Here is a 9,007-nt window from a genome sequence, read left to right as displayed (position 1 = left end):
TCATTTAACTGCGTGAAGTTTTATTTGGTTTCCACCTGCAGCGTTTTCTTGCTTCAATGATCTCAACCCAGTTAATTGGATCCGCGAGCCGACCCGGGTCACCTCTCATTAGCGCTAATTGGCGAGTTCGGCGCGATGACTCAGCGCCTCGTCAAACAACAACAACAACAGCAGCAGCAGCTCCGAAAAATGAATAAATCACGTAACTCTCCGTGACGGCAGCGACATTCACGCTCGACCTCCTCGCCGAGGTGGACGGGAGCCACTGTCTGAGCCTCGGCGCTGGACGTTATCCACACGACTGCACCCGCGTCGGCGCTCCCTTCACCAACTCGGATGTGACCCGGGGCGGTGGAGGAGCCGGTGGAGGGGGCGGTGGAGGGGGTCAGCGGCCTGAGTGACCCGGTAATCGAACGGGCGTTGCTTGTGTGTGAATGTCGGAGAGCGGAAGGAAAAAAACATGAAAGTGATTTAGTTTGACCTTCAGTCCGTCATGTCACTGACTGTTGGATTCTATAATCGCCATTTTTAAAATATGAGTATTCGGTTTGTACTTTATCGACTCACAACGAGAGCAGAGTAAACTCCGGTAAACGTAGACATGAAAGAGGAATGAAGGACTTGATGCATCAAGCGGTTCAGGCGATGACGTCGTCCGCAGAGATGAGTGTGTAGTTCGTCTCGATCACTCGCCATCAGCCCCTTTTCTCTCTGATCCCAGCGAGTCTCCGTCATTCTTCAGCGCTGTCACATTATCTCAGACAAACGAGCCGGCGGGTTTTAGCCTCAAGTTTTAAAGTGTCTTTTTATCCCCACATCTCGATCGGAATTGGAGCGAATTTCCCCGAGACGTCTGTGACACGTCCCGTCTGTCAGGAAGTGAGGTGAACGTTTGTTCTTCCATCGTTTTATTTAAGGGTTTGAGAGGAAAACCTGGATCTACAAATGGCCAGCCAGCTGTGTGGCCCAAACCCAGTTCCTCCCGGGACCCTGTGAGATGTTCAATTAAGGCGGTCGGTTTGAAAGTTGAAATTCTTTCCTCAGGAATTGTTGAAATTGCTCCATCTTTAACCGTCATCATGCTTCCACTGCTTGACCCGTGTGTAACGTCACATTGCTGACTTGCAGAAAGGACTCAAAATGTCGTTACTTTAAAACGAGCTGCAGGCTCCTCGTGATCCGTCACCACCCTGAGAGGCGTCACAACGAGAAAAGCTAAAAACACACTTTTATACTTTTCAGATTGCAGTGACTCTTAAGAACTCATTTCTTCATCACACTTTACAGACTAAACAGCTGAGGGGGAAACGAGGATGATGATGATTGCATCTTCTCCAGTAATCACAGGACTCGCACCACAACCTGTGATTGGATCGATCAACAGCAATCCTGTTGACACACACACACACGTACGCACACGCACACACACGCACACACACGTACGCACACGCACGCACGCGCACACACACGCACACACATGCACACACACATGTACACACACGCACGCACACGCACGCACGCGCACACACACGCACACACATGCACGCACACACACACACGTACACACACACACACACACGCGCACACACACGTACACACACACACACACGCGCGCACACACACGCGTGCGCACACACACACAAAACATTTTGTACTTGTCCCCGCTGCATCATTGATGCCTGAGGACAGGAAGCAGGGAGGAGGAGATGAGTGCATTGATGTGGAATACGAAGAAGAAGAAACAAAACCACAAGGCCAGAAATATTGAGTCAAATAAAACAACAGAGAAGTCCAGAAATATTATTATTATTATTATTATTATTATTAGAATAAACCAGGACTTGTTCAGTGATGAGGAGGTGGATGTAGGCGTTTAATACATGAATTTGATTAACAATCCCAGTGTTTGCACCTGTGAGTAGCTGCTTCATATCATGTGTATTCAGATCCACATCTGGATGTGTTGATGTTGAGGCCTAAATATGAGCAGCACATCTGGATGTATTAATGTTAAGGCCTAACTATGAGCAGCACATCTGGATGTATTAATGTTAAGGCCTAACTATGAGCAGCACATCTGGATGCGTTAATGTTATGGCCTAAATTCGAGCATCACATCTGGATGTGTTGATGGTAAAGCCTAAATATGAGCAGCACATCTGGACATGTTAATGTTAAAGCCTAAATATGAGCAGCACATCTGGACATGTTAATGTTAAAGCCTAAATATGAGCAGCACATCTGGACATGTTAATGTTAAAGCCTAAATATGAGCAGCACATCTGGACATGTTAATGTTAAAGCCTAAATATGAGCAGCACATCTGGACATGTTAATGTTAAGGCCTAACTATGAGCAGCACATCTGGATGTATTAATGTTAAGGCCTAACTATGAGCAGCACATCTGGATGCGTTAATGTTAAAGCCTAACTATGAGCAGCACATCTGGACATGTTAATGTTAAAGCCTAACTATGAGCAGCACATCTGGATGCGTTCATGTTAAAGCCTAAATATGAGCAGCACATCTGGACATGTTAATGTTAAAGCGTAAATATGAGCAGCACATCTGGACATGTTAATGTTAAAGCCTAAATATGAGCAGCACATCTGGACATGTTAATGTTAAAGCGTAAATATGAGGTTCTGCTCACGGGCCCTAAAGCGGATACAGTCTTTGGTTTTAGTCCGTTTCGAACTGTAATCAGGCTGCTGGTTCCTCGGTTCTGTTGGTGAACACGTGAGGCTCAGTGTGAGATAGAGACGGTGACGCCCCCAGAGGCGTGACGTCATAAATGTAGAAGAAGGATCCACACGTGCGCATTGCTGAAGCGCACTTTGTTCACATGAAAATGACACACACTCACTCCACTGCTTTACAAAACAATAATTATGTTTATTGGTATGATAACATCACTACTATTGGGATTCTATCCACAAACATTCATCTGAAACAAACAAAATCAAAGACAAATTTGTTTTTTTCCCCCAGACGAAGAATCACTGTAATAGCATGTGTGCATGTGCTCCTCTTATAGTTATAGACGGTGCATTGTGGGGTGTTTATAAGCTCCTACTACATCACTAAATGGGTTCTGGTTAACTTCGTAGTATTGATCAATATCCTCAGATCTCTTTCATTGATGTGATGCACTTTTTTAAATGATAGAACTACACGGTTCTTTTCTTTAAGGGTCGGCCGGTCACCAAACCGGCTCCTTTGGGTGTATCATAAAAAATATGACAGTAAAGGAATCGATGTTTTTCTTCGATGCGGCATTCGCTCCCTGCCCGGCTCATAAGCACTTCAGCAGGAAGAAGTTGCAGAAAGCTCCCCGGGGACAGTCGCACATCTTCCCGATCCGAGCGCCTTTCCTCACCGCGCACTGCTCCCCGACGTCACACTGAGGGAGAGGAGGCGGCAGCACAGGGTTCACTCAGGAGGACGCGATCGACCCGAAACCAATCGATGCACGGTGTGTGTGTGTGTGTGTGTGTGTGTGTGTGTGTGTGTGTGTGTGTGTGTGTGTGTGTGTGTGTGTGTGTGCGTGCGCGCGGTACCGTGGGGACTTGGCCGAATTTCTTTTCCCACGAAGGGAGTCGTTTCGCTTGCAGCTTCTCCAGAACTTCGTGCAGAGCTCCGAGCTGATTAACAATACAAATAGTCAAAGAAAAACAGTTCTGCATGAAGGTGCTTTTGTTATTATAGCGGCAAATATGGATTAAAAAAAATCTAAATAAAATAAATACTTTTTCAATGTTTAATAGTTAGTTATATTTTGTTCACTGACACAACTCGATCATATGAAACACGCAATTATCTGCACTGAACAGGAGGTCTTAAATTCCTGCTGTTCCGAATGAAGTTGTGTCTATTTTGAGGTGTCAACACCAAAAATGCTCCAAACGAGGTAGCTGACATTCAAAGAAACGTGCGTAAAAAAACAACAACATCGTCTTTTCTCGCAGGAACGAAACAGGAACAACGTCTTACCAGCTGCTTCTCACTCGTCAGGTTGGGACCTTTGGGGTAGAAGTCCCGCAGGGCCCTGGGGCTCAGCTCCTCCCCGGACTCCAGCTCCATCCCCCGGGCTGCGGAGGCTGCGGAGAGCAGCAGCAGCAGCGCGCAGAGCAGCGCCCCGCTGAGCGTCCTGGAGGCGGTGTGCATGGTCCCGATGCGCAGCATGGTGTGGGGCCCCGCTCTCCAGCACCTCATCTCAAATAGTCCCCCCCCCCCCCCCCAACCTCCCCCCCTGCTGCTGCCCCCCCCCCCCCCCCCCCCCCCCCCCACCCTCCCCGCGCAAAACACCTTTTTTTATCCGTCTCCTGCTCGCTCCACCTTATTCTCAGATTGCTTTTTTTGTCATGCGTAACAGCCGCCCTGGGTGAGTCATCCCGGTAAAAAGTTACTGGGCAAAATAACCCTTAAAAAGTCAACAACAACAATAACAGCGGCGGCGGCGTCGTGCAGCAGCTCTGCGAGGTCGTTGATTACTCGGATGGAGGGTTGAGGAGGCGTCATAAAAGCTTATTGTCAATGTAAGAGTATAAATGTAATCAAGGAATTTGGGAATGTGTGTGTGTGTGTGTGATCAGCCTCAACGAATCCCTGAACTTTAAATGAGCGCAGAGAGCGGTCACGTGTCACTTTATTACTCTTCTACCTCCGGATGGATTCTGCAGCCTCTCTGCATTTAAAGTCGGTGACTCAGTCGCTGCTTTTTTTCTGCTGTAAATGAGCAAGAAAAAGGCAACCAGAGAAGAGCCCCCTCTTGTTATCCTTCCTCAAAGCCCCCCATGTGAGGCAGGCTCGCTTTGAAAGTTGTTTTGTGCTTTCATGTGATGTGCAGCGCGCCACACGGAGTAAATGACGTGTCCACGAGCAGCTATAATGTAGCTGTTATTGAAAGGAAAATGATAGTGTGACAAATGCCTGAAGTCCGTCCATCTCATAAGTAATAAACACGCACATTTATTCACATTTAATGAGATACATCCGGTTAACATGTCCTCATTACACAGTGTTGTTTTACTTAAACTACTGGCAAGTAATGCAAAGCTTTACGCATAATAATACAACAAATGTCCAACTGTTTGCGTCCGTGCAACAGCATCGTAGTAAACATCGCACTTCAAATCAGAGCTGAATGGCGTTGGCGATGCGGTTTATGGAAGCATGCATGAGTTGGAATAGAGAGAAGAAACACACTGCTCATATCCACCGAGTTGCACCTGAATCAAATCTAAATGCACGCATAAAAATACTCCCACTTTGGGTTCGACTCACTGCCACAAATGATATCATGTTACCGGTCATGCAGCCGGTGTAACGAGGCGGAGGACCAACGTCTCCGTCACAATGCTGCTGCAGACAGATGTGTTCCTCTCTGCGCTGATCGCTGGTGTTGGAGCCGCTGACGGAGACGGAGGAGCAGGAAGCTTTGATTGAGCTCCGGGCTGCATGACTCATGTTTCTGTCTCCCCCACTTATAATGACCGAGGCATCAATTTAGCGTCTCGTTCACAACCACCGGGCGACATTTCATTCACCGCCCCGACTTCATTAGTGCATGCGCGTCGTCCCCGGGAGGCCCGCGAGGACGGGAGGTCACGTGGCCCGAATCAGCGCCACATAACAGGTTATGAGAGAATAAGAATTCCCAAATTGTGGTTAAAAACTGACTTAGCTGTCAATCACAGAAGCCCCGCCCTAAAGCATCATTTCATGAATGTTCTATTTGTCTCTAAATGGACCATAATTCACTAAATGAACATCATGATGTGTTGAAGAACACTTTAAACTAGAGACTGAGACCGTAAACTCATGTTTACAACGTTTACTGAGGGAATAAATCAACAGAGAAGTAGAGTCATTTCCTCATAGACGTCTATGGGAGCAGAGGAGTCGCCCCCTGCTGGTCACTACAGAGAAGTAGAGTCATTTCCTCATAGACGTCTATGGGAGCAGAGGAGTCGCCCCCTGGTGGTCACTACAGAGAAGTAGAGTCATTTCCTCATAGACGTCTATGGGAGCAGAGGAGTCGCCCCCTGCTGGTCACTACAGAGAAGTAGAGTCATTTCCTCATAGACGTCTATGGGAGCAGAGGAGTCGCCCCCTGCTGGTCACTACAGAGAAGTAGAGTCATTTCCTCATAGACGTCTATGGGAGCAGAGGAGTCGCCCCCTGCTGGTCACTACAGAGAAGTAGAGTCATTTCCTCATAGACGTCTATGGGAGCAGAGGAGTCGCCCCCTGCTGGTCACTACAGAGAAGTAGAGTCATTTCCTCATAGACGTCTATGGGAGCAGAGGAGTCGCCCCCTGCTGGTCACTACAGAGAAGTAGAGTCATTTCCTCATAGACGTCTATGGGAGCAGAGGAGTCGCCCCCTGCTGGTCACTACAGAGAAGTAGAGTCATTTCCTCATAGACGTCTATGGGAGCAGAGGAGTCGCCCCCTGCTGGTCACTACAGAGAAGTAGAGTCATTTCCTCATAGACGTCTATGGGAGCAGAGGAGTCGCCCCCTGCTGGTCATTTAATGCAAAATATTGATAAGATCAGCTTTGATCACTAGAAACATAATTAATAGAGTGGGAACTTGGTGGAGTTCTTTTTGTACCATGACAATTTTTACTTCTATTTTCAACAAAACTATTTTCAGTGGTTCTCCCACGAGGCAGCGGAGACTAAACGCGAGTCGAGAGTTTCCATCAGTGCTTTGTACAGTTTATTGATCAGCTGATTGATCCCCCTGAGAGCAGAAAAGGAAAGTTATCAGAAACACAGCTTACATGTCTCACATCCAAATGCTCACAAGATAATAAGAGTTCTCCTTTATTATCATTGAATCGTTTCCTCACCAAGGAAACATATAGAATTATGAAGATAATCACATACCTACAGGAAATGTTACATCTGAACTGGGGCAAAAAAGTATATGAGACCAAGCAGGAAATATACTGACGAAAGAAATACAATCTATTATAAAATATTATAAAAAGTGGTTTCAAACTGTGAAGCAAAAGGGCGATGCGAGTCCATTTATTTCATAATACACACTCAATGAAATTGAAACAACAGAGATATTAAATAAAATGAGCTTCCTTCACAATGTTATATATTCAAAGCAGTTTTTCTTTTTTCTTTTATTATTTCAATACACGTTTATATTAATTCTCATCAATATCTCTCGTGTTTTTTTTTTAATAGGAAAAAAAACAGTTCCTTGAAATCCAGGATAAAGAAGCAAAAAGGAAACCCCAGACTCTGCATGTTGTGCTTCCTTCTCCTCCTCATCGTTTCAAGTAGAAGTCTCAATAAAATGCTTTTCATCATTACAAACACATGGATGAAGGTGCAGAGTGTTAGGGATTTAAGCCAGAAGTGCACCCCTAGTCAGGGAATTATAGTATGTGTAATAATGTTTAGTGTTAGAATTATAGGTTGTGTGATGTTAGATATTAGTTATTACATTAACATGTTAGATGAAGTGAATGCAATTTCAATCAAACACAATTCATAGTCATGTTAATCATATAAACACTGTACACATTAACATTCTGTCACAATGTGATGTTAAAACCTGGGGACGGATGCCAATTGCCGTTCTTTATGGATTTCTTCCAATTTTTCCCCAAAGAGGGTTTTTTGGGAGTTTTTTCTCCTGTCAGGTAATAAATGAACAACTTATTGCGAGGCAGCCGACTGAGGCAAATGTCTTGAGAATTGAACCACATGAACTGTCTTAGATCTTATGATGAAGTGTGATGAACGGTGATCATTAGTGATGGGTTGTTGTAATTAAAGTCTACTAGTTATAAGATGAAGACTTAAACGATGTATGCTTTGTTAAATTCACTCATTGGGGCATAAAGCCGAATGTACCTACATTGAGTGCATTGGAGTGTGAGGGACAGATAGGACAGAGAGGTTTCAGGTTACAGCTGCAGCTTCACACCTCGACGTGAAGGGGACAATGGAGGAGGTGACCCTTTGGAGAAGAGGCCAATGACATTCAAATGCACCAAGGAAGACACACCTCAAGAGGTTTCAAAGGGCCATGGCGGGGGAAAGACTGTTAGATCTTCTCCTGCAGCCGCGTTGATAAGTCACTTGTAAGAATACGTGTTCAAGATTTGGAGCCTGGTCGGGGTTATCAAAAATTCAGCCGAATGACTTCTCTCGTTCTGGAAAATTTATTTGTCAGATCACAGGTCAAGTATCAGCGCTGCGTTTGCAAAGGCAGGAGCAGTTCAGGCAGCACACAGGCCGGAAGAACAACTAACTAACATCAGCAAGAACATCATGTTTTATAACCCTTGAAAGACAGAGAAGGAAATATTTCTATTGGCCCTAAACTGGCGTAGAGGAGGACCTTCCACCTCCCGCATCTAAGATCCGGTCACATCCAATGTCCAGACTCCTGACTTAACGTAAACATCGTAAACAGAGTGTGTATGTTGAATAGTGTTGGTGTGTCTCTAACCCCCTTTGGCTGGTAAATCTTCTAGTTGACCCGCAGACCTTACATTCCTCAGCCAGGACAGAAACTGACTCCCCATCCTGTCAGACTCGTGTCTGCCTGCTTGGCAGATCCTGCTTACCCCCTTACCTAACTCTTAAATCAAGACAAGACAGCAAACCCCCAACTAAGCCCATGAAAATAACTTTTGATTATCACACTTCAGACTTGCTCAGAGGATTCTCTATTTCGCGAAATATTCCACTGTTCGCTTAGTATTTCACTTTGTAATTGTAATCCCTATTACGTTGTTCAGTTATTAAATAACTTTTGATTTTTGAATTTAAACGAATTGACTCATTCGTGTCCTCGTTTCCGGCCGGGACGAGAACAAAGGATTGAGTCCTCCCTCGAGAGCTTCCGAAACCTTAACAAGAGATATTCTTATGAATGATATCTGGTGAAACGAGACTTCCCGTCTCTCATCTCGGGGCGCCGATCGGCCAGTTGGAGGAAGTGTTCTCCTCGGCAGGTGAGCCCACCTGT

At 45.6% G+C, this 9,007-nt stretch overlaps 1 protein-coding gene across 1 annotated transcript; it reads right to left on the bottom strand.

The window, feature by feature from the left end:
• Positions 1-2,875: 2,875 nt before the first annotated feature.
• On the bottom strand, positions 2,876-4,208 carry cartl (cocaine- and amphetamine-regulated transcript-like). Its single transcript, XM_040169071.2, has 3 exons — positions 3,995-4,208; positions 3,562-3,645; positions 2,876-3,404 (listed from the first exon to the last, which is right to left on the bottom strand). Exons 1-3 carry the CDS (start codon positions 4,184-4,186, stop codon positions 3,297-3,299), a joined length of 384 nt encoding a protein of 127 aa, XP_040025005.2. The 5' UTR covers positions 4,187-4,208; the 3' UTR covers positions 2,876-3,296.
• Positions 4,209-9,007: the final 4,799 nt, after the last annotated feature.

This window comes from Gasterosteus aculeatus, chromosome 12 (genome assembly GCF_964276395.1).
Source record: "Gasterosteus aculeatus chromosome 12, fGasAcu3.hap1.1, whole genome shotgun sequence".
NCBI classification, from domain to species: domain Eukaryota; kingdom Metazoa; phylum Chordata; class Actinopteri; order Perciformes; family Gasterosteidae; genus Gasterosteus; species Gasterosteus aculeatus.
The sequence above is the reverse complement of the archived record's forward strand: the minus strand, read 5'-3'. Positions and strand labels throughout refer to the sequence as shown.